Here is a 26,488-nt window from a genome sequence, read left to right as displayed (position 1 = left end):
CATTTCTGTTTTGATTACACAGTCTCTGTTTTAAATCAGTATCATGGTTACCAAGTATAGAATAGGCTTATAGAATGAGCAAGGACATCAATTTGTGTCCTGATTTGATTTTATTTATTTCTGAGTACTTCCTTTAGAACTCCACAGCAATCTGACAACACCATAGCAGTGCTGTATAGTTACTGATTCTTTGCCCTTACATAATTCACATAACATTCAAATGTATTTTCTAATGAAAATTAAAAAAGTCTACATCCTTTTTAAAATAACTGATTTTAGCTGATACCAATTACTTTTTGAGGGATAAGTTCGGGGTTTTTTTAATTTTGGAAGATTCTTCAAAAACAATAAACTGAGTAAAATTTGCTTGTTGAGTTGACAGAATATGTTCACTGAATTATTTGAGTCTCACCTGGAGATGCTGCCTGATATATAATTTTATCACCTTCTCTTTCTGGAACTGCTGTATGACACACTGCCATCATTGTCAAGAACTCACATATTATAGGTGCAGTTGGCTAAGAAAAAAAAATAGGTCACAGTGTGATTCATAATTTAAGCAATAAACAACCAAAATGTCATAATAGATACAGAAAAATAATAGCCCAGAAAAATTTAATGAAAGGTACCTCTCTTCTTTAAATACTATCTGTAAACTAATTTCAGCATGCACATACTTACTTACATACTGCTCTACTTACATACTGGTTATATAAATAGAATTTACTGGCATTTGGTACCATAACAATCAAAATTAGATAACCAGAAACATGGAACAGTTCAAATAATTACTTTTTAGGGAAGGTAAGTATGAAAGATGTATTGAAAGAATTTTACTTTATTCACAGAAGTTTCTTTGGATGTTGTAATTTTTACTAAAAAATAGTCTCTTCTACTTTTGTCTAGTACTGTATTTGACAACACTTTTTGAGAACTTTTAGAAAGATGTAGCAAACAAAAATCACATGGAAAATGTTGCAAGATCAGACTGCTTTAAAGATGAATATATCAGGCACTTCAAAATGTTAAAAGTGGAAATGATTTAAAATTATTTAGTCAAAAGAGGGGTAAAGAGACATACAAGTAGAATACTTGACTGGACTGGCCAAATCCAGCTAAGAACCTTACTACTGCAGCTGGCCTTTACAACATGAATGAACTGACTGGTTTGAAAGAAACTCCAGCATTCCCTGTATGTGAGCTCAAAGCAGCTGCCACCTTGGCTGAGGGTTTCTTGTAGCATACTTACGATATTTCAGTTTTGTATTTCAGACTAAGAATAACATTACAATTACTTTATAAAATACAATAATCTCTGAAAACCTAATTTAATTCTGTAGTGCAGAAAACTAATGAGAGCAAGTTCTGATTCTCTTCCACTGATGGCTTCCAGATCCTCTAAGATTTATTCACAAAGCTGAATTACAAATTATTTTCCAAAGAAAATACATTTAAAATACAGGGTTGAAACCTCTATTTGAGTGTGTACCTGAATTTTTAAGATGCATAAAGACACATTTTTATAGCATTCTTGTATTATATATATTTAATAATACATATCTACTAGAAAACGTTGAAGATTCAATAATTGCAGACCAAAGACACTTCAAGAAGAGCAGTAATAGCTGATTCCTCTTTCCAACTCTGCCACTCTCCCTGTTACTAGCACTGCAAATATAAATGGCCTGTGCAGGTAAGTGTAAGAGTCCCCTTTGCTTTAGATACACTTGAGAATTGTTCTCAGACTTCTACCACTAAAGACTGCCCCATTGGTAGGAAAAAATGCTTCACTGTCTGTCAGTTAAACTGGAACTAGCTTCTTGCAAGGACAACATTTAAGAAAAGAAAAGAGCAATTTACTTTAACTCTTCAAAAAGAGAACAAACAGTTACACTGTTTAAACTAGGTGTGGTTATGACTAGGTAAAAAATCTCTCGCACAAACAAAATGCAGAAAGTGGTAATGATAGTACTGTTTCCTAATCAGGTAATAAATAACTTGTTATTTTCCTGAGAAATGTATTGTCTCTTTGGGGCAATATAAGTCTCCAAAATGCCTCCTTCATTTCATGATCTGAAGATCTAACCTTATGGAAGCATGCACACAAACCAAATGCATATGGAAAACTCCTGACTCCTGTCCAAGCCCAGGTAAGTCATGTCAGGATGTTAAGTTAGCTCAGTTTATCCTGAAAGCTTCAATGGATGTCATGACATCATCTGAACAGCAGGAGTACCAGTAAAACACCCAGAGAAAGAAGAACACAAGACTACTTCTAACTTACACCATCTGAACCATGACATCAAAACAAAAAACATGGGGAGAAAATAAGGGGTGGATCTAATTAACTTATATCAGCAACAATTATTCATGAGGTCATGCTGATTTTGTATAAATACACAATTTATTTGTTTTCCCTCAAAGGACGTGATCTTTTGAATTACTGGAAGCAATGGCTTCATGCCACAAAACAATGACAATTGATTCTATTTAACTTACATGGTTGTTCTGAAGATTGTCCAGTAACGATACATCACTAAATGTTTTTTCTTCTCCATTTTGTGGGCCTTGCCTAGAAATAATTGAGTAAAGAAGAGGTCACTCTTAGCATGATTTTAACAGTTTATATACAAATCATCCAAACACAAGTTTTGGGCTATAATAAAGGCTGCAATCATGTATTGTGAGAAAAAGAATTGAAAAGGTACTTGTCTCACATTTCCAAAGTTTATTTAATTTAAAGAAACCTTGGTTTATACAAATACGCTTAAATCCAGCAAAGTTTTTCTGCTGAATTTAGGTAATGAAGGATGAAGTAAAAATATATCCACAATGTAAAACTGAGGCTTCTTGTCTTCTGGTCTCTAGAATGAGATTATAAAAGGGGCACAAAAAATATATAGGCCCAAAGAGATCACAGTTCATCAAGAAATTAACATTTTTAGGGTAAGTTTCTAAATGTCTGTAGAAAAGCAAGTCTGGAATCTGAAAGAGGTAAACAAATGAGTTCAGACATCAGAAAAGTCAGCATGCAGAGAATTTGCTTTTTATTGCTTATGATCAAAAAGGAACATATGAAATGGAAAGATAAGGAAGACATAACAACAGTGGTGAAGTATGGACTTAAGAGACGCAAGGAGGAGATGGTTCTGGAGAAGACATACACTAGCATCCCCCAAATTGCACAAATATTCTGGCTGAATGTGAGAGCTCAAATATGTAGATACTTCTAGGAACATTAGTTACTGCAGCTGACTACAGCTACAGTCTTAATACTACAGCCTAAGTATTAAGACCATCTAGATGACTTTGAATTTTAGTAAAACAAAACTGCTGAAATGTGAATCCAGTTGAAGGAATTTTTTTCTCATTTACTTTAGATTACATAATCTTACAAAGAATAAATATATTTGGTGATTTAAGTTGAAGAATAACCATATACATCAAAGGCAGTCTAAAGATTCTCTATGAAAACCAAAAGTGAGCTGTTTTAGTCCTGCAGTAAGTACCATGGAGGAATACAAAGTGCAGAATCTCCTCTGTACTGCCATGCAAGGAGTACTTTTTCTAACTTTGTAATTATAGCAAAAGATCTGAAGTATGCTTCTTCACCAAGACTTCTTTTCTGAATGCAAAGCAAATGGATCTTGAGGTGCCAAATACTAACATCTTCAGACACATTATATTTGTTCAGAGTCTAAGCTTTAAGCTTTGTTTGCTTAAAGCTTTCTGATATAAATTTTCTGGATTCGCCAGGAAAATATTTGCAGGTGTAAGTTTTAACGAAGCAGAGAACAATTCTTTCTAATACAAAAAAAAGATACAGAAGATTTGAGATTTAGTATATTAGTCATGTTAGGGCTAGAAATGTTACTGGCACAAAGATTTTATTAATTGCAATAGATTTACACACCAAGAAATTTCAAATATAATTTTTTAAAGTATTTCTAATATATTCTTTGCCTATAAGGTTTGGATTCATTTTTTTTTTTAAACTACTGTTGTAATATCAGTTTATCCATTTCAGATGTCTTCATAAAGATATTTATGTGAATAAATATTTACTCAAAACCAGTATTTTTTCATTAATGGTTTATAAGCAAGCATGCTTCATTTCTTGTAAGCACTGCCTTGTTTTAATGAAATTCCTTGTATGCAGTTAAGCAAGCTTATGTATCTTTAGGAAACATTTTCGTTCTATATCAAATGATTTTCAGGTCAGGTAAGATTCTGGGTTATGGCTGTGTATTACATTTTATGTGTTGCAGGAGGAAATTTTCTGCCTTTTTTTTTTCTATCTAAACAAAGAATTATTAATTCTAATTTAGTCATGATTTTTTTCCTTCAAATGTTTTCAACAAAAGATGATAACATGTTCCAATTTTGTGTTCCAAGTCTTGTTGTCACTTTCAACAAATAAAATAACGATAATTTAAAGACTGTAAACAACTTTTTTTTTTCTGTGATGTATCTGAGCTTATTTTGAATGGTATTGCAAATATTTAGTGTAAGAAAGTATGATGAAGAAGCACAAGGCTTCATGCAGATGACAGCAGAAAGGAAGCCAGGACTTTTCTTTCCTGAAGTCCTAATTAAGACATTAATGTTAGTCCCAGGTGTATTTGGGTGCTCTAATCTCAGTTCCAGTTAAGAACTATGCTAATATTCTAAAACTATCTGGAGGAAGTAAAATAGCAACAAAAACATCACATATTTTTCACTCTCAAATATGGATTTTTTTCCTAAACATAGTATTGATTATTACTAACATATTACAGACTACCAGTAGAAAAGTGTGATTAAAGTTAACATAGTACCAGATATATAATAAAAGACAAAACTTTCTCTCCAATAAGTAGTTCTGAATTGCACCAGGACTGTCAGTATAGCGACTGCACTATATTTCAGGGATCCACTTAGAGATTCTATTCCAGAGTATGCAACCTAATGCCACAGAATTTGAACGGCATAACTTTGTGTAAGACGGTCAGTCTGTGTGAATTCAATGCTGAATTAACTTCTGAGCAGTAACATATCTCACATTCAGCTCCATCTCTAAATATACTGCTCAGTATTTTTAAACCTGAATCTTCAAGAAAGATCAGAAGCTAAATGATTTTTAGAGCTTACCAATCATCTGAAGGAACACTATAATCCTCAGGCTCAGGGCAATGGCTGCACAAGAAGCAAGGAAAAAACAGAACAGGGACAGGAGAAAGAATCACAAATGCTAAAAAATTGGATCATGTGTTAAAAAGAAGTAGTTAGTTAATAAAACAAAATTACCAAAAAGCCCTGCTTTGTAGCTATTTTGCTAGTGCCTAGATTGCAATGAAAATTGCAAAAATATGGTCTTTCTATTGAGACTTCATAAACTCTAACAAACCAAGTTTTTGCAAGTCTCCTTCAGGCTTTTCTTTGTTACAACATTAAACAGGGTAAACAATGGCAAAACCATGCATACTGAAGATATTGAGGCTGCCTTACAGCAGAAAGTCTGTGATATCTCAACTTTATTTTTTTCCTCTTTGCAAAAAGAGACTTCATGACAGACGTGATCCTGTCTCTTATGAGTAATATTTTATAGTCACAAAAAGCTGACTGAGTTGTAGATATTTTCAGATGTAAGTTTATTTTAACTACAGTATTAATGCATGAGTACATATGGACAGGCAGAGGCACACAGATGAAGGAATATATAAAAATACCTACCCATATGCAATTCCTGCTACTGTACACTTCTTAAATTGCATGACATTGCATGTCAGGGTACCCGTTTTGTCAGAAAATATATATTTGACCTAAATGAATGATAAAATCCATTATACATCAACATTCAGCAGTTAGTGACATATTTAGTACAATTTATGACTATCAACATATGAAATATTTTTACCTGTTCTGCAATTTTAACAGTTTATAGGAAAAAATCCAACAACAAAATCAATACATAAACATGGCAGATACACAGCCTTCATACCCACTTCCAAAGAAATCAATCAACTGAGATGTCAGGAAACTTAAGATTTCTTCAGTGCACAGTGGTGTAATTAACCATCCCTCACTCTCCATTTTGCTGAAGTGCAAGAAACTTGTGAAGACCACTGAATTTGCCAGTAAAACAGTAAACTTCGGACAGAAAGCAATATGCTAAATAAAGTATCTATATATGCAAATCTTTTTGACATAGATGTATCTTCTTAAAGGCAACATCTTAGTAAAAGCACAACAGCTCAGAAATGCCAAATTACAGGAAAAGGAGAAATATATTCCTTTCTACCTACTCTACATCTTCTATACCCCTGGCATTATAAATCCTTCTGTTCCAGAAACTACTAGGTAGAGCATTTTAAAATTCAAAGCTGAAGTACATGAACCTGCGATATTTTTATGCTTTGTTTAAACCTGATCTTATGGAAAAAAGTTAATATATGAAGAAATGAGGCTGTCTGTGATGAACCAAAAGTTCTATGAGTCACAGGTAAACTTCAATTCATTAAATTTTACTTCTAATTTAAAAAAAATCCAAGAATTCTTAATTAGGAATTAACTACACTATATCTGGGGGTAATAAAACTATGTATTAGTAAAAATGTTTCTGAGGAACTATGCCTTAGTAAAATCAGCAGTAATAAGAATCTTTCTGTGTCAGGTTTATGCAGCAAATAGTATATTTTATATTTTTGTGTGTGTGGGCACAATGGAAAGTGGGAATTGCAGCTAAAAAAAGTCAACCTTTTTTCCCAACACCAAAGTTTTGCCTTTCTTAAAACCTGAAGATCTCTTCGGGCAAATCTCTTCATTACATATGCAACCCTCATGTACTTCAAAGAAGAAACCTGCTCTTTTTAGTAGAGTCCTCTGGTCTCTGTACAAAAATCTGCTCAAATTAAGAATCTGCCGAAAAAATGACAGTGGAGATCCCAAGAAGCCTGACTAGCTCTTGATGGTGAAGGAGAATTTGATAAGAATCCTAAGAAATGAAGACAAAACTACTGAAGTCAAAAGGAAAGAATGTGTTGGAATGTGAATAACAAACTAGCTGCAGAGATAGAAAAAACAGATTGTGTAAAATGTAACAGAAAGAAAGCTAAGATTCAACAAAGACTCTTCCCTACTAGAGAAGCTTGTACTCCTCTTCAAAGCCAGCAAAAGAACAAAATTTTCTGCACATACATATTAAACCCAACAGGGAAAGGCTCTGTACTCCTCTATGTAGACCAGTCATAAAACATGCTAACCTTCAAGCAGTTTTTCCAAATGACACATATTAGTCCCTAGGACTGCTTTACTATATGGCTAAATCTGAGCTATTGGTTTTGGAAAGCTAGAGAAAACTTTTACATGCCCATGCAATAAAGTAAAGATTTAGTTATGAGAACTTCTAGATTAGGAAATGCAAGAACATGCATAATTGCGTTCATAATACAATTCAATTAAATGAGCATGTAATTTATTTCCCACAGCAAGAGCTGCTCACCACCAGTGTTCCAGAAAGCTCAGCACGTTTTTAAAGCCAGACTTCAAATACAACTGACTGAAAGAGCAAATACCTCTGCCCCAGGCACACTTGCTCTAAGTCATACTTCTCAAATATGAACATATAACAAGTGATGTCTTGTGAAAAGTCAAACTGATTTTACAGTATTAAAAGATAACTCCAAAGCACAAAGAATTAAGCCCAAATTTCCAGGGTTTAATTCAGGCCCCATTCCATTCACGGCTTCCAGTCTTTAGTGGCAAGAAAAGAGGACATGCATAGAACTGATTCAACCCTGAGATACTCGCTGTCACTTCTGAGGAATGCAGACAATGTGAGAAAAAAACTGACATACTGAAGACACACTTTATCATAAATGTATATACTGAGACTAAATTTTATGCCACAGACAGCCTTAATGCTCAAAATTCCTTTGATTTTGCAACTTTATTGATACACTTCAATGTTCTGTGATTACCACATGCACATTGATACAGAAGAGATTGTTCATTTAATACTGGCTTTAATTCACTGATACTGCAAAGTAGTTTTAAAAATATCTGACAAAACAAAGAGAATAGAAATAAGCAAATACCAAGTCAAGAGTATATTTTTTTAAAAATAAATCCTCACAAGAATAATTTCAATACAAAGTTAGAATCAGTAATTCTTTTATCTACCTGTCCAAGTTCTTCATTGAGATTGGAAGTACGAGCCATTGCAGCAGTGTCTGTAGGTTCATAGTGCATATCTATGTCCTAGAGATAAAAAGTACATGTTATTAAAAATCTGTCCTTCAGAATTTTCACAAAAAGTCTAGCACGTAAATAGAGCAGTTAAGTGTAGAAGAAGAGATCACACATGAATGGATCGATCTAAGATTGTTTCAACATGAGAAGCCACAGACACTATCAGATAATTTCGAAGAGTCCCCAGTAGAAATAAGATTTTCTCACGGGTAATTTTGCTCAGATTATTTCTAGTGATCAGTATATTGAAAAACAGTTGACCCACACATTTAAAATGACATTAGCAACAAGCAGAAATGACTCATAGGGAGAAGTCAGTATTACCTACTTCTATTGTATGCACAACCAGTCATTTCTAAATAGCAAGATAAATATATCTTGAGATAAAAGCATGAAGATAAGTTTGAGAGTACACAATAAATGTAAGATACAATTCATATGGTGTGAATTCCTTTCCTCTTACTTGTTAAATAAACATCAGAGTTTGTTATCAAATACAGTAAAAGATTAAAACATTATCAAACATGGTAATGTAGTGCAACAGATTGCAGATGATCAACTTCTCCATACAAATATAATCTACACACAAAGAGAAATATTACTTAACATAAATGTCCAGAGTCCCAGATTAGGATAAGTAAAAGGCAACTAATCCCTTATAATGAGAAACTGGGTCAAGAAAGGAAGTTAAAGCAGCCTTTCTGATTTCTTGTATAAACAGTGGTAATCTACACATTCAAGATGGGTCTTTGTTGAATATTTATTTTAAAATACAGAAAATTAAGGAAGAAATTCACTGCATTCTCCAATTTGTGAACATTTTGTTTTACAGCACAAAAAAAAACCCTCAAAAAATCGAAACTAGCTGACTGCTCACGAGAGTATTTAACTTTTAAAATAAAGCATATGTTTCACCTGCTACTTCACATGCATTCTTATTTATATCTCCATAATATATCTTACACATACAAATCTATTTCACACATTTGATCAAGGAATCAGATTAAAGTGTTCAGAATGCTATGATAAATTTACATTTGGAAAAAAATGGAAAAATTGAAGGCATATTTACATGGCTTTAAGGAAAACAGCTCACTCCCACTCAGAGTAAACTTTCATTTTCCCCACTAATTCATTAAGAAAAAAAAAAAGAGAGAATGTCAAAATGATTTTTAAATATTTCATAAGGGATAATACTAGCAGACACTGACACTGCCTTTGTACAATGACCCCCACTCCATTAAATTAGGGTTGTGCTCAGAAAAAGTAACAACCAAAAGCAAAATGCCAAAGCAAAATGCCAAACTCTCCAGCATTGCAAAACACATTCTTCTGATCATTCTGAATGAAACTGGTATCTGAATACCAAAAATGAGAAAGTAAAAAGCAGAAAAACACTGTCAAGAGACTGAAATGTTATAGTTCATGGCTTAAACATTGATGTGAAAAGCTGCATCACCAAAGCCCACCTTGAATGGGCCCCATGAATGAAACCCTGGACTGTGAGTTAGTAAGAGAACTTGAGATAAGATAAAAGGATACTTTTGTTCAATCATCTCAGCTCTGGGGAGAAACCGATAGGGCTGGGAAAGCATCCACTGGAGAGCCAAGCCCAGCAGTTGTCCTGAAAATCATCCCTCCCTAGCTTTGGGCTGGGGAAGGCCACAACTCCCAACCTTATCTCCGGCTGCCAGGTTTGAACAGACTCTCCATCCACCAAGGGTGGAGGAGGAGGAGGGCCTTGGGTGTGTGGTGCAACCTCTGGTCAGAGGCAGTGAACACCCATCCTCCATCCCACAAACTGGCTCAGCTGTGAAACAACCCCCCATCACCCCAGGAAAGCCACATCCACAGGACATTCATGTGAGGTGAGGAGCAAGCCAGGGGGTGTCCCAATCACCAAAGACCCCCAAAGTGCTCCCCAGACTCATTCCTGAAGCCATGCCTCAGAGCACTACACATGATGCAAAATGATGCAACCAATCCAGAGTCTTGCCAGAGCCAGTCTCAAACTTGCCCTGGACATCTCCACATGGCCCAAATCAGGCTGGTTAATTAAATATTGAATTCTATGCCTTTCAGAGGGGGACACTCACCACCAAGAAGACCAGATGGAGAGGACCAATGACACATTGCTGGGACCCACAGAGGGATGATATATTTCTACCTAATCTGATATATTTCTATTTAATCTCTCTCACTCTTACTATCCCCCCACCCTCTTTTTCTATTCCCTTCTTTCTAATTTACTGTTAGATAAAATGTATCAATTCTTTGGTATCAACATTTAAACTCGTTTGGCTTTAATCATGTTTTGGGGAACATCTGAACCTTAAGTTTCTCTCTGCAATCCACAGAAGGCTCAGTTTGCTCCTCTACAATTACTGAGTGGATCACAACAAACATGCTCCAAAAATCAATCCGGTGCTGCTATAAGTGCACTAAAAGAAATTATCTCCTCAGATTCCACTAATAATAAAAAAACAGCATTCAGAAAAAGTCTGAAAAAAATGTATACATAAAAAAGCAATCCATCATTTCACTTACTTGTGAACCACTTGATTTTAGAAATCAGTATTACAAAAATAATATTTACCCAATTTATGAAATATGCCTGGATAAATTTAACGACTTCAAGTGTAACCAACAAGCTGATTGGAATAAGATTATTGAAGAGAATGATAAAAGTCAAGAAATTCAATCCAAAGTTGCTTGCTCCACCATCTGCCAAAAAACAAAGTAATCAAATAAATATTTGAGACTGTAATTAGAAGTATATATGTATACTATATTCAAAATACTGCATAAACAGCTGATTTTTATTAAAATATTCTAAGAAGTATCTTTGGAATTAATTACAGTATCACTTGCCTATGGATAAGACCTTCCTCAGAGTTAAGGATCTCAGTTATAATATCAGAGTTCAAATTCAGCAATCTTTGCATTCATCTCCAATTTCTGAAGAGCAAACTTACCACCCATTCCCTCTTTTTCTACATTTTAAGATCAAAATCTGGGAATATCTATATAAGCAACCAAGTTCTAAACTCAAAATATTATAGTTTAACATTTTGAAAGAGGAAATATAAAGTGGAATGAATTTTTTCTCCATCCACTTTAACACAATCATATAGTCTCCCTCAACAGAGCAAAATGTTTTGAAAGAGGTAAATTCACACCCCATGAAAGGGAGATATAAAATCAGAGAGTTTCATGAAAGTTCTAAACAACTGGAAATGTGAATATTAAAATATAAAACAAGTAGTTTTATACTCCTTTTTCCTTTCAAGTTTTAAGCTTTTTTTACAAAGATAACTCTAGCAGTAGCACCTCTGAGATGATGAGAATGGGAAAGCCTGCTGTGCAGTACAGCAAAAGGTACTAGCTGCACCTTTGCTGTACCTTTGCTGCCTAGCTCTATTTAAGGTATCTCAAAGAAAATTGGCCTCAGATAGGTTTCCACTGCCTGTCCAATGTGGATTTGGTTGTTACTTTAAGATCCAAGAAAGAAGGTTTTGGAGACTTTCATTAATATCAATTCCTGCATTAAATGATGTACTTGCCTAGAAGATCAGGGAGCTAAAAAATTAAATAACTAAGAGGAAAGGGGGATAAAATACACTTACATATAAATTATAGTGCTTCTTACACATCTGGTATCAGAACAACTATATGCTGAATACAGCCTTAAAGGGCATCCTTACAAAACCCAAAATAATTTCATTTAATCATGGGACATAGATCAGAAAAGAAACTGACATGGATACTCGGTTTACAACACACAAGCCAAAATGTCAATGGCCACTATTTCATGTTTCTTTTTTCAGGAATAACTGAGCAACTTATGTACTGCTTCACTACCGTGCTAACCACATATAAATCGCCATATTCTTAAAACTTTTATATTTCCCAGAAAGAAAAAAAATGCACAGATGAAGCGCATCTGATGTCCTTCTTTGATATTACCTAAAATTGTCAATATTCTATGAACTAGTTCACTTTTTCTTACCTCACTAGGAAAACACAAAAGCTAGGTTTCTTAATTAATAAAAAATAAAGTTTCTTTCTCAGCTTCGAAAAGAAGGAAAGCAAAGCTCATCATAAATGCAGACATAGAAACTTTAGGAGTGCCCTCAAATCAGGACTTCAATATTTTTCTTTAAGAACTTACCAAACTCCAAAAGACCCCTCTTTGTTGACTACATTCAAAAGCCTTGTACTCAGGAGCTTTGTTTTAATTCTGGTTCTGCCTAAGTAAAAAGGGTCCTAAGAAATTCTGAAAACATGAATAATTGACTGCAAAGTATATTCATGAAAACTTTTTTTAAATCCCTTTTGCTCACAGAGGGTCAGACTCTGTCAGTGTGTTCCACGCCACTGTGAAGGCCTGTGCAACATCACACTGCCCTACAGCCACCTTACCTACAGCTGCCCAGTATAATATGCTAAAAGAGATCTGTGGTTTCTCTTTTATCTTCTTTAGGAGGAGTCTATTGATTAGTTAAAGCCCTGTAAAAATTACAAAGCCACAGCATCACTTCCTAAGACAAATATAAAAATTCAGAAAAGTCACTGCAGTTTTAAATGTAATCTATTAGCAAGAGCTCAAAGAGGCTTCAGACTGATGTCTAGGAAGCTGACTGTTTATGCCAGTGGAACGCTGATGCAGACCTCGCTGAGCTGCAGAGATGGAATGCCTGAAAAAAGTAGAGACAAACAAACCATCTTGCCCTTCCTGAATTTAGCAAGAGCTCGGATGGCACAGCAAGGCAAATTTTATACTTGCTGTGATGTACCTAGCCTAAGGACTTTAGTCAACAAATAAAGAAGAGAGATTGATAAAAAAACCACACTGTGCAAGGTAATTATCCTTCTTTCCAAATATGAAAGGCAACCAAATACTAACATATTACTACAATATTTTGGATCTTACAATTTAGATCAAGATACCAGTCTCTTCCAGTATGCCTTCGGTTCCATATAGCTGAACCAATGGAGCAGATCAAAGACATGGCAATAAGGATGCAGAACAAAATCAAAATCTGAATATTTGTAATTCGTTCCACATTAGACATTTTAAGAGGTGGACTTGTTGAGTTCTGCAAAAGACAAAAACCAACAGTGGTTATTAAATATTAGATGATGTAACATGGCTCTTGCTTTTTAAGTTACTGCATCCTTTTCTAAATGTCTCCCAAATACATCATCACCAAAAATGCCCTAATGCTTTTACTTAAAAAAACCCCAAAACCAGCAGCTTATAAATCTATGAATTGTGCTTTGGAATTGTGACATAAGAAGTTTAAACAATGACACAGAACACTGGTAGCACCAACAGTAAACATTAAAAATGAATGTGAATACACCTTGTCAGTGCAACAGAAGACAGCTGCCAATACAGACGCTCTTTTTCAAGTAACTATTTTATAAATTAGAAAAGCAATAAATAATGCATGAATGACCAATCTGAAATTATTTTTTCTCAACAGGTGCATCTCAATTGTGATACTTCAAAACACATTAGGCAAAATAATTTCAGTCTCTTCCCTCCTCATTTTGTTTTCTGTCAAGAATGATTATCTTTGTACTGGAAAGAAAGCCCCACAACAAGGCAGTTTAAAGAGCAGTCAAACATAAAAATGACAAACTGCGATAACAGAACTTGCTAATGAAGAGTTTTCAAAGCACAAGTTACTAGATAAAATCAATTAATATGCTTACAACTGGAAAAACTACTTTGGGACTAAGTGACTAAAACAACAAGAAATTGCTTTATTTTTCTTACCTTTAATTGATATGAAAGATGCTCTACTACTGACATTTTAGTACTGTATTGAACCAAGCCATGCTTCTGTACCATGGAATGGTAAATTAAGGTAATAAAACAGACAGGTTGGACAAAATCCAAGGGACAAACCTGCATAAGTTTTGTGTCATGTCCAGTGTAGACAACTATCCCATGAACCCATTGAGTATTTCTCAACTGAGCTCCTCGTAGCAGAATCTGATCAGATCCCAATGGAACAGTACTAGAAGTAAGAAGTTTTACATTTTAACACTAAACCAGTCAATGTCAATGTTTAAATGTGATCAACTTTTGTTAAAACTAATTTCTCAACATTTACATGATTATTGTTAATAGTTTGGGAATCTAATTTTCAGTTAACTTTTTGGGAGTTTTGACAAAGAAAACTTGAGAGATAAAAACCAGGCCAAAAATCGAAGGTTTCAAAAATATTACTTACCACCTAATTTTTATTATGGATTACTAATTTTGATATGGTACTACTAACCAAGCATACTGCAAGTAAAAATATCCAATTCTCCTCTGATTTATGATTATCAATTTTTTTCCCAAATGGTCTCTTAAAAGTTGATTTTCAAAGCAATTTTCAAATGAAATAATTTTGTGAACTCTTAACTTAGTCTATTCTTCCAATGTAATAACCACCCTTTATGAACACAGTTATTTACCATTCACAATAATATTTCATGCACGTTCTTTTAACTGCAAAATCAGGTATATTTTGTTCTGTTATTCTTTTAAAACTATGTATAGCTAAGGAGCAACACACTCTCAAAAGACATACGAAACATTTATTTGTCTTGAATTCAGACAGTGTCTTTATATATATAATGTATGTCAAGTTTTTCTTGAAATACAGACATTTTAGATAATTATTACTCTTTTCCATAGATAAACATGCCCTGTTCTAGTACTTTTCTTTCTATAATTAACAGCTGGCAGTTCACACTTGTCAAAAGTGCCCCAGTGTTTGGAATTCTTACCTGAAACAGTTACTATCTCTACTTGTTTGAAAGCAATGCATTATTAAGATCACAAATTAACTGATTAAGGACAGCAGCTGTATCTCTGATATACAAAATATAAAGCATCTGAAAAAGTCATTACATTAGTAACATTTTGGGTAGCTCAAAGAGTATAGTCAGGGTATGGAAAGTCCACATCTGTCAGGTGTCATGTGACAAATACTCAACATTAATGACAAATACATCACACTCTGCTCTAATAAAGTGATGGCTTGACAGAGATCTCAAGTGTATTATTTCCCAGACTGAGACTTCTTAAAACTGGTTCAATACATCTCATTCCTCTTGCATTTTACATAACTACTGACTGTCACCAACATGCCTGCATTGGATTCAGTAAAGCATGTTTTCAGTGGGGGAAGGTGATTTTAGAATGCTTTTGTCGCAGAGGGAATATTAAGACTGGTAATTTCTGAGACACATGTGAAAACCTACAAAACAAAATGTTTTTGTTAACAAGTATACTACACTCTTACCCAAAATTTTGAGAATGTATTCAGGAAAACATATACTTTAGCCCTGGATAACCAGAATTTGACCTTGTTTTGCACAATCCCCTCACCACTCACCAAGTCACTGTCTAATCATAGGTTCATATAAACCAGGCTACAGAACTTTTCTCCTTTCTCTACCTAATTGTCTTCATGAACTAAAACCAAGCTGACATCCATCTTAGACTCATAATAAAGAGCTGCACACTTTGGTGATAAGGGTTAGTTCACCCTACTCAAAGGCTGAGGATAGCCAGAAAACTTTTGCCCCTCCTAGTTCACAGATTTAGCCAGAAGGCAAAATACCTGTAATGGTTTTCTGTCTCCTTGACTACTGGATATTCAAAAGAAAAGAAAGAAAACTTTTTTTTTTTTGAGTCCCTCTCCCATGAAGGGCAAAAGAAAAGACTGAGAAGGTCAACAACATAAAACATTTATGGAACTCCAGTGACTTTATTACATGAAAGAAGAGGGAGACATATTTTCAGAATCCTCTACCTCTATTGTTTTTGCCAATATGTTAAGATGGTAATGAATAAAGTGTAAATCACAACTGCTGGACCCACATAATGTGGTAGGAAGGTCTAAAGATCTGGACAAATAAATATCAATTAGATGAATTTGCACTCCCTCTATAACAGGCAGAAAAAGAACAGATCCCTGATTTTTCAGGTTGAAGTAAGGCCAAGATCCAAAAAGAGTCACTTACCTGTAATTCTTTTTCACTGAAGGTAAACATTATATTAGAACCACACTTCTGGAACTATCCTACTGCACAGGAACTACAGGCAAAATATTCCCAAATATAATTTCTCAAATGAAAAAAATCTTGACCAGCAGATGGCAGCCTCTTACAAATTCTTGAGGCATAACAGCCATCAGCACATTTAATATTGATTTTTTAAATCAAATTTTTAAAATTAAATTATTAGATTAAAAAAGAAAGTATGTTTTTACTTCTAGCCAGAGAGAAAGAATTAATGTGTGGATCTGTTATAACTATTACCTTCAGAGAAGAATTACAGGTAAATGTTTTTCTCTTCTTAATGACAAGTACAGTGGAATTATAATAGATCCACACCCTTGCGACTGAAAATCCCTGAATGCATCTATAAGAAATCAGTAAATAAAAAATGGAATATTAAGGGGGAAAAAAAGAGATATTTAGTAACTAGTACTATATATATCAGTCTAAAACGACAAACATGAACAATACTGGATATGGAAAAATAAATACCTACCAAATAAATAAGAAATACTGTAAATCTTTGGGAATGAAGGATTCAGCAATTTTGGATCTAGCAATAAATCTTCTGTGAATTCACAGAGGACCCTGACTATCAGTATTTGGTCAGCATTTCAGTATTTTAGGAATTTTTTAAGCAGTTGTACAATCATGTGTGTTCTAAGTGCATATTTTCTATTTTTAAAGGAACATACTTCCAGTAAACTAAGGTATTAAACATTTTTCAGCTACTAAATTAGAAGAATTTCAGGTGTATAGCAATGAGCTCTGTACTTAGACAAACAGAAGAAAGAACAATTAAAAAAAATAAAAAAGACAAATTATTTCTATTCAGCTTCTGTAACAAATGACATGCCTAAGAAGTGAGTTTCTAGGCACATATTCCAGAGCTGCCAGAATCTGATTAGCAGTCTCTAATTAATACTTAATGTTTTCTGAAGGACAACTTGTAAAACAACTCAAGTTGTAGACAGTAGAAGGTTCTATGCTTCTAGTTTTACAAAAGAGTAAACTTTAGCAGACAATACATAAAAGAAAATCTACTATTCATATTTTTACTTCAGTAGTTTAAGAACACACAGCTGTCTACTGTTAGACTGAATCTCCCAAGGTCTTCTCCCTTGTATTTACGTACCCATGCCCATCCAGTCTGATGTTTCCAACAAAGTCATAGAGATGTCGGTTTGGGCTCTCACACTCAATTCTGCCAGAGAGTTGCATCAAGCTTTCTGTGTCCTTGATGTCTGAGGTTAGTGGCAAACCCTGTAAACAAAATTCATTTGTCATTACATTAAAAAATACTACCCAATATCAAATCTATACCTTATAAATCTAACAGCAAGACCAGAAAACAATCATCCCTATGGGAGCAAAATGGATCAGCTACACTTTGCTGCTGCAATTGGGTGCTACAGTGAAAAAGTCACCTTGGCATCTGAAAATACCATGACCAAGACAGGGTCATAATCCATCAGAGAGCTCAGCAAGAATGCCCCTGCACAGCGACAGCGCACTCAGTCAAAATCTGGTATTCCCTACCAGTCCCTGAAGGACAACACTGGCCCCACCAGCTGCTTTCCGTAGGGCTTCTGCCCCGTCATCTGCTCTCTGGAAAAAAAGCCAATACCCAAACCACTTCTCTTTCTACCTATTCTCCCAAAGAAAAACCCTAAAACAAAGCACAAAGAATGACTTAGAAGTAACCACTCATTCCTCCACTTTTATGATGCCAATAATCTATAGTTTTTTATTCAAACCACTAAAACTTCAGTCTTCTAGAACATCAATGTAATAAAATGTTTTTATAAGCATTAATAGACAGAAATAATATTAGCAATATTCCCAGAAATTAAATTCCTACCTGTCGAATTTTTAAGTTAGTCTCACCATCTAAGTTAGATGTTTCAATGTAGCACATGGCTTGTGGTTCACTATTAAGAGAAAAAAAGTCCTGAATTCAAAATTATAATGAGGGCAGAATCCATTAACTTCCTGTAATCTTGTAATACTTATTTATTGTAATACAGGTTTGTCTTATCAAATCTTCAAAACCAGAGTAATTTACAGCCAAAGCTATAAAAACTAACAGTACTTTACATTTTCAGAGAAGTTTGCCAAAGACCATTTTCTTAAAGGAAACAATAATAAAATCACTGTACACAGCAGAAGTGTTCTGTCTTTACACATGAGATTATGATATGGCACAGTGCAGTGCATTTGTAGTGCTTAATAGAGCAGGCAGCAAGAGTTTAAGACAGAAACAAGACAGAAAGAGAGCTTTGATTCTGAAAAGGATCAAATAAATCATAAAACCACTGTAATACTTAAAAGAAAAAAGGTTTAGTCTCTACACCACTTTAATGCTTCTAGAGTTTTCCTTCATTCTAGCATGGAATTCGAGCATCTATTTTTTTTTAAATTTCTTTTATTAATGTTAAAGTGGCTACACATAAGTAACATAATTTTAAATTATTTGGATATGTTAAAGATAATGTTAAGTAGGTTATTTTAACACAATTTTGCAAAGTACAAGCATTAAAATGTCAAGAATTATATAATAAGGTACATTCAGGCTAGTGTTTTATTCTTGGCAAACTTCTCTAAAAATGTAAACAACTTTTATTTAGCCTGCTTGGATGGAACCACCTGTGTAAGACATTTTCACAATTCTAATATTTTTACTAGTTAACAATAAAAACCAAACAGTGTTTTTGTAAAGCACTTTTAAAACAAACTAAGGCAGCAAAGACATTTCCAGTGAGACACATGCTTAATTGCAAAAAGTGCAGCAGATTACAGTGACCTCCAAAGTAAGTTACTGTTAGATCAAGGCAGGCCCATTGATTGGTTAGGGAAAAAACAAAGTGTGGTAAGAGTGCAGACAATAGCATAAAGCTGACATGTCTAAGAAACATGCATTTTGTCACAGTACACAAGGGCAATGCTGCTTTGCCACCACATGCAGCAGAGATTGTGCAACATCCAAGTTTGTGCAGAGGGTCCTCTACCAGTCCTACCAATGTTAAACTATATTCTTTGCTGAAAACAGCAAGTTGGTAGCAACATGTATATTCCTCTTAAACATATATTTAACCTGGTGTTTAACTGTGTTTATTCCATGACAATTTGTTTAATAAAATTCCATGGGGGTAGTGTAAAAACCAAGAGGAGTGAAACAATTTTAACTTCTTAATGTGTTATTGCGTATTTTCACTTTAATTATCTATATTTGAAAAAAGTACCCTTTCTAATTTTATAAATATGTAGATTTTATTGGAGAAAGGTGAATAGCAAAGCGAAGATTATCAACATGGCAGTGTTATTCATATTTGGTATATGAGGACCCACATACACATATCCTGTGCAACTACTTTATTCTAACCTTGATGACAGACTGATGAGATCAGCTGGGAGATGTTCCCCATTGGTCACTTTCACTACTTCCCCTACTGCCACCTACACATCCCAGTTTGAAATGATTAGAACAGAAAAATAAGTGACAGAGGAAAAAAACCAACAAAACAAAACAAATGAACAAAGACAAAAAGACAGAGTTTGAAATTATTATTCAAACAATACATGTTAATTAAAATGTCTGATGACAATTTTTTCAAAATCTATTTTAATCAGGTCAAAAAGAAAAGAGCTACACTTTCATTTTTACTCAAGTGGTTTATTTTACTGTAAGGCACAAACTAAGCTGCAGAACACACTGACATTGTAGGTAAACAAAAAAAAGTGTTATGCTTATTTCTCAACTCACCAAGTTTCCAGCCACTCCATACATCAATTAAGAAAATAAAAGCCACAACAACCAATTTTTCACCAGCTTTTCTGAAGAGCCAGGTAACAACTACCTTTTCTATGTAGACACGCTGAAAATTGTTTTGTATTTTTTCCAGTTTCGCAAGTTTCAGTATACACTGAACTAGCAAGAACCATACAGATTTAAATCTCAGAGGTTTATGTCCTTCACTGTAAGAGATTATAGTTTCCTAAAATAATTAAGATCCTCTTTTTATCCAGAAACTGCTATTGCTGGTAAAAAAAAAAATTCCAGTATTATTAGTGTGAATTAAAACCAGGCCCACAGACTCACATTGCTTTTGGAACCTAAAATGTAGCTAGGCATCAATAAAGACCTGAAAGCAAAATTGATGAGAGTCTTCCAGAAGAAACATGGCCACATGAAGATAAGAGATGGAGGAGAGCACGTGCCAGTATGCAGGGAGAATTAGAGGTCATGTAGTAGTACAGGGCTCTCTCCTGGAAACAAGAGAGGAACAGGATCTTAGTAATTTAACTAGGGAAGATGTTTTAGCTGGAAGAAATGCCTGCACTGGGCCTAGAAAAGCAATTGTGATTCAAAGAGTCCCCACTGCAAACTGGATCCTGGAAGAAAAGCTGACAGGAAAATTCAATGTGAGCAATAGTTGGACACACATAGTTGGACACACATAGTGTGTTCTAATAAGGGCACTAAAGAGGGGTTTAACAAAGTGGAAACAGTCCTGAACAAGTCCTGTAGCAGCTAACTATTATTTTCACTGTCAACTCATGATACAGGCTTCCTTTAAGGGTACAAGGGCAGTTGGTATTTTCCTGTGTAAACCACAACTGTGATGCAATGTCCTCGAAATCTGAAAGGGTAAAAAACCGTGAAGACATCTAGGAACAGACTAAAATTTAAGGGATTAGTCAGGAAGATTATGAAGAAGCTGCTCAGAGAGGATGTAATTTCTTCCACCTGCAAGACACTATGGTTAGCATGACAGAAGCTATTATCAGGCCAATAGAAAAAGTGTCCTTGCTGCTTGGTGTATTGCCTGCAAAGTTCTTGCTGGAGAAGGAAAGATCTTGGTGGAGAATTTGTAAATGCTTCTCAATGTACAGAAGTAAAAGGTTTACAGAGGACACTCAACACAAGCTAAGTTATGAATAACACTTGCACTGAAGATAGACTATGAGGGAAATTTACAGTATTTTCTGGGATCTACTTTACACTTGATAATAATTTATAAGAAGTGTTTTAGAAACAGCTGCACTTAATTTTGAGGTATAATGGAAGACAATGTACATCACAGTCTGTCAACAGACATGCATAAGATCATAACTTCATTAATTGTAGGCATAAGTAGATTAATTAACTTCAGTGGGGTCACAGAGGGTTCATACCTAAATCATAGTCATACACATAACACTTCTGCTTGTGCCAGAAAAAAAAAAATTACAATACATTCACATTTAGGTAAAATCCATTAAAAAGGATTCTTAGAATATGTTGTCTGTTGACCTGATCAAATAGATGTTGAAAAACGTGCATCTCCCACTTAAGATGTGGATTTCTTAAATAAAACTGTCCAAGGAAATGATGATAAACAATCTGTGATTGTCCATGTAAAAAGGGTCACAGCATGACATACTAAAAATTAAGTCTTGCTTCCAACTGATGAAATTATCCATAATATATATATATTAGATAATAAAGTGAGTGTTCAGATAAGTACTAATTTGATGATTCACATATCATGTTTACTTTTTTCCATGATTCAATTATCAAACTGGAGACTATATAATTTAGAAACCATTTCTGTTCCCTGCAATACATCAATTTCAATTTACTTATGGGATGAAATTTGTTGGGTACATATGAAAAAGCCAACATGGCTAAATATGGCAGTTGAAGTCCAATTTTTAGACAGAGAACCAGCCTTTTTTGTATTATATTCAGCAACAAAATTAACATACTACATTTTTCTTAGGAGTAAATTGAATGCCTGTGTAATTTCAAAACTGCAATTTTCACAGTTGAAAAAAAAAACCCATTGCTTTAAATGACACATGACCAAATGAACACAAGACTACACTTCAGAACAGCAGCTCTTTTGTTTATTCTTTATTTCCTTGGAGCAATCACAAATAAATAAATAAATGCAGGGTAGAGAAACCAGCCTCTACACTATAAGTATCAGTGGGCATCTCTACCTTGATGAGAGCAGTACAGTGTCAGCAGGTATATACTCTTTGCCTTTTATTATAACTATATCTCCAACATCTACCTGAAAGAAAACTGGGAATTGGTTAATGGTCTCAAACAAAATGTATTATACCCTTGTTTTAAGCACAGTAAATATTTACCTGCTGAATTTGCTAGCAAGACTGTTAGAAACGCACACACTTAGAGAAGTTAGATTGTACAGCTGGAGTTCTGCCAAAAGTTACTCCAACTCTTTGGAAATCTAATCTTTAGTAAGCCTAATTAGCTAAATAAGCCTAATCTTTAATAGCCTTCTCTATGCATGTCATTAATTTTGCCGGTTTTGTAAAATACTTTACTGAAAGACTGAATTTGAATTAAAGAAGAAATTATTCTGACCCAAGACCACAGCTTTGTTGCATCACACTATATCCTTGCTTCTTCAAAGGTATAAGCCAATTTCATCTGAACCTTGCCTCCAAATTATGGTGGATCAAATTTTCTTCAAGTTTTCACGTATGGAAACCATTAAAACGAAGTGACTAGATGATAGCATAACTCTTAGTTCTTGAAAGATACCTTTAGGAGTCCCTTGCTTGAGGTATCACTGCACATATGCCTTTAAAGTTCTCATGATTTAAGCCAATGAAATTCAACAAATACAGGAAGTAACTAGTTTCCATACAGAAGTTTCTGCCTTGGCAAACCACATTATAATAAGGAAGTGAGTGATTTTGCCTCAGCCATCATATTATTCAGCTTATTCCCACTGACCTTGACCAGCTTGAATTCATGCCATCAAAACTGACTTGACTTCAAAGTACGTTTTGAGAGACAAATATCAAAAAGGAAAAAATAAAATGCAGGAGATTATACATTTCCCATAATATCAGTTATTTTTATCATTAAAAATTACATGGAGAAATAAAACAAATATTAAATATGCATTATGCTCTAAAAGTGACCAATACAGACACACACCTTTTCCCAGTGGACAATCTCCCAAGCACCATTTCGTAGTACTAAAAGAAAAGGAAAAAAATAAAGAATTTTCCAGTCGTACAATCTAACTGCAGTTTACAGGTATATGCTATATTCCTTATGAAAAGCCATGCAGACACATCTGATTTACATAATATTTTAGAGCGTGCCTTGTTTCTATGAATTCAGATCAAGCATTTCAAATATACAGCACGTATCCTTGATAATAGTTTTTGTGCCATTGAATCTTATTACAAAGTCAATCAGAAGATTTTACAGGACTTGAGAATCAAATAAATCTGATATAGATTTTATGATAATGTGTTTTCCAAAATAAATCAGTAACTGGAATAAAAAGTTCTGAAGTTAAAGAGTTTTGAAATTATGGGGGACAGGGGTTGCGAGAGGAATATATTCAGTTTTCATTAGAAGTGCCAGGAGGCTCACTACAGTTTATCTTCTCTGTTGTTTTTGGGATATCAGAGAACTCAAGGATCCCTACAGTCACCTCCTCCACAAATATCCTGAAAATACCCCATGCTATTTAGAGTAGTATTTAGTATAGTTTTTCCCTGGTAGTAACAATTAATATTTTAACCACAGTCCACTATCCTAGTTTTACGAGTTACTATTATGATACAAGTTGCCAGTTAATTGCCAAGATTGTATTTTCAGAGAATAACAAAGATAATGGTTTTTTAGCCCCAGTTACTGAAAATGGACGTGCAAAAAGAAAAAGAAACATTGCTATGTATCAATACTCAGATAACTTTGATTGCACCCTTTCACTGTGTTTTCCAGCTTTCAAACCATCAGGAAGCCTCAGTTCCCAATCACAACCAAATTCTTACACAAGAGTATGCTGATTTCAAAACAGTGGATCAAAATCTGGGACTACACATGGCCTTTACATTTAAGTCTTCTTGGAGGCTCTGTCCAGACTGACTCCTCTTCTTGTGAATCTTAATGATATCTGCAATCATTACTTAACCTGCTTAGTAAGTCTTCCCCTTCCTTCCCCAAATTTATTAGTGTTGATATGCTCAGGGCAATGGTAGATGGGGCAGTCTCCCTTTCTGACAGCAAGCAAGATATTTTAAAGACTGCCTCACCAACCAGCTGATCATTATACAAAGTTTTATTTTGACAAACAATTTCTCTCCACTGGTAAAACTATAGATTCAGCATGATGACTGGTTGTAACACTGTCCTAAGGAATCCAAGACCTTTGATAATTGTGATGCCAATTACCTACTTCCATCCCCTTGTGTCAGCAACACAGCTTACAATACAGCAATACTGATGGGGCCATGGCACCAATTACATGAAAGAATTGACAAGAATTAAAAATATACCTTGCAGCAGTCCAGACAACTACTTTTCACAAACAGTTGCAGTTTAATAACTGCCACTGGAGCTCTGCAGGTCTGAAATATAAGTATGTCACCAGCTGTGGCCAGGGGCTCTGTAAGAGGAGGATTCTGCCTGCAGAGGGAAGGTCCTGTCCTGACATCACCCCATGCCAAGGTGCTTGCTCTCACTGCTTTGTGCATGCAGCCTCCAGGGTTTGCTGGGCCCTTTGATGAGCCAGTTTAATCCACCCCATGGAAGGACACCATTTTTTCTTTCTGGATTTGTTTCTTTGTTTCTTTTTTTAACTGGTTAAAATCAGCTCAAAAACAGGTGAGTCAGACTCATGAAAACATGCTGAGCCACCTGAAATCTCAAGAGTACTGCAACCCTAACCTTTGATCGGGTGGGCTTTTAAGGACAATTAACACACACTAACATTCAGTTAAATCCATTTTCTTATGAGAACAAAAAGAGAAGTGATGTTGTTATGCACCTTTTATATAATGGTTAGAGAACTAGCACCATAAAGTCTTCTGCAGCCTTTTTCATTTGCATCTCCCACTTTTCAGCTTTCTCAAACAACTAATTTTTGAAAGCATTTTCCATCTGCCCTACAGAAGGCTGCTTCACCAAACTACAGAAATGCAGATTTCATCCTGTCAGAATATCTGATGGTGTCCTCCTGTATCACACATGTACGCAGCCTGAGGCAACAAAAAACGATCCCCAATGCAGCCTAATACATTCAAATCTTTTGCAAAAGGTTTTTTTATAGTAAACTTTTAGAAAGTTAATTACTAATAGCTGACTGAGATACAGATCATTATTAAGGAACAGAAAGTTGGATGGGGACCCATATACAGAATCTACACATGCTCAGGTCATTTCACTAACAATTCTCTGTGTTTAAAAGGCAACCAAAGGTGGAGCTGCACATACAATGTACTATGCACATGGCTGCTTTCCAGGGGCACAGAACTGCTGAATACATGAAAACAAAGTAAGAGAGTACCATACTGATTAACTTTTTAATTATTGCTATGACAATAGATTGTACTTGACAATATATTTAAAAATTGATTTGTCAGAATGCGTGAATCCTTCATGAGCTTAAGAAATGTGTTTCTCAGTGTGAGCAGTATTTCATTTATCCTTATCACACATTTAACTCCCCAGATACTCTTCTGCACACATGGAACACGCAGGAATTCTAGGAACAGTTACCAAAGACTCTGATGAGAGGTAACCAAGAAGAAGAGTCAGAAAATAGAGTAAAACAAGCCTTTTATTAAAACTTTGTATACTGTGGACAAAAAGAAAAATTAAAAAGGCATTTTAGGATTTCACTGCAACCAAAACTGTTTGTAATCTCAAAAGCTATGAGTGGTTGATGAAAGAATTTTGGATGTCAATATTAAGTCTTCCTTTGCTTTTTATGTATTGCTTATAGATTATCTGTTTCTCCAGGCCTCTGGAGATTTCTGTTTCTGTGATTTCAGTCAACAGTTTTGTTTCCTCACCCTAATCTCTCCATACCTGCTATTGAGCTCAGTAATTTCTACATGCTCAGTAATTTCCTAAGCTATCCTGCCATCCAAGCCTCCCTAAATTTTACATACAATTTAGGTAGGCTTTAAGATTTATGTTTCCAGTATTAAGCAGTGCTACACAAATTTTTAAGTGATGACTACATTTCTCCCTAAAAAAAATAATCGTTATTTTTATTATATATTTAAAAGGATTCCATGTAAGATTTTTCTCTTTGTGGTATTTTTTGTATACTCTGGAATCAAATTCACATGACAGTCATTCCTCCTCCTGTTTATAAAAACAGGATTGATTCCATCAAGAGAGATCTACCTCAGAACAAGTAACATGAAA

The 26,488-nt window shown here is 34.6% G+C and overlaps 1 protein-coding gene across 5 annotated transcripts in view; it reads right to left on the bottom strand.

The window, feature by feature from the left end:
• ATP8A1 (ATPase phospholipid transporting 8A1) overlaps positions 1–26,488 on the bottom strand; it is a 98,895-nt gene that overhangs the window by 58,324 nt on the left and 14,083 nt on the right. The window contains exons 6-17 of one of the 5 annotated variants that reach the window (XM_005490537.4): positions 23,255–23,295; positions 22,282–22,355; positions 18,158–18,227; positions 17,432–17,559; positions 14,147–14,258; positions 13,163–13,328; positions 10,826–10,953; positions 8,161–8,238; positions 5,713–5,801; positions 5,131–5,175; positions 2,500–2,572; positions 413–518 (exon numbers count right to left, since the gene is read on the bottom strand). In XM_005490537.4, coding sequence (XP_005490594.1) covers positions 413–518; positions 2,500–2,572; positions 5,131–5,175; positions 5,713–5,801; positions 8,161–8,238; positions 10,826–10,953; positions 13,163–13,328; positions 14,147–14,258; positions 17,432–17,559; positions 18,158–18,227; positions 22,282–22,355; positions 23,255–23,295 — 1,110 coding nt within the window. Of the gene's footprint in view, positions 1–412; positions 519–2,499; positions 2,573–5,130; positions 5,176–5,712; positions 5,802–8,160; positions 8,239–10,825; positions 10,954–13,162; positions 13,329–14,146; positions 14,259–17,431; positions 17,560–18,157; positions 18,228–19,678; positions 19,753–22,281; positions 22,356–23,254; positions 23,296–26,488 lie in introns of all 5 variants that reach the window. The other 4 variants (XM_005490536.4, XM_005490538.4, XM_074541558.1 and 1 more) reach the window with 4 other exon arrangements.

The sequence above is a fragment of the Zonotrichia albicollis genome, chromosome 5 (genome assembly GCF_047830755.1).
Source record: "Zonotrichia albicollis isolate bZonAlb1 chromosome 5, bZonAlb1.hap1, whole genome shotgun sequence".
Classification (NCBI taxonomy): Eukaryota; Metazoa; Chordata; class Aves; order Passeriformes; family Passerellidae; genus Zonotrichia; species Zonotrichia albicollis.
This window is presented reverse-complemented; position numbering and strand designations above follow the sequence as displayed.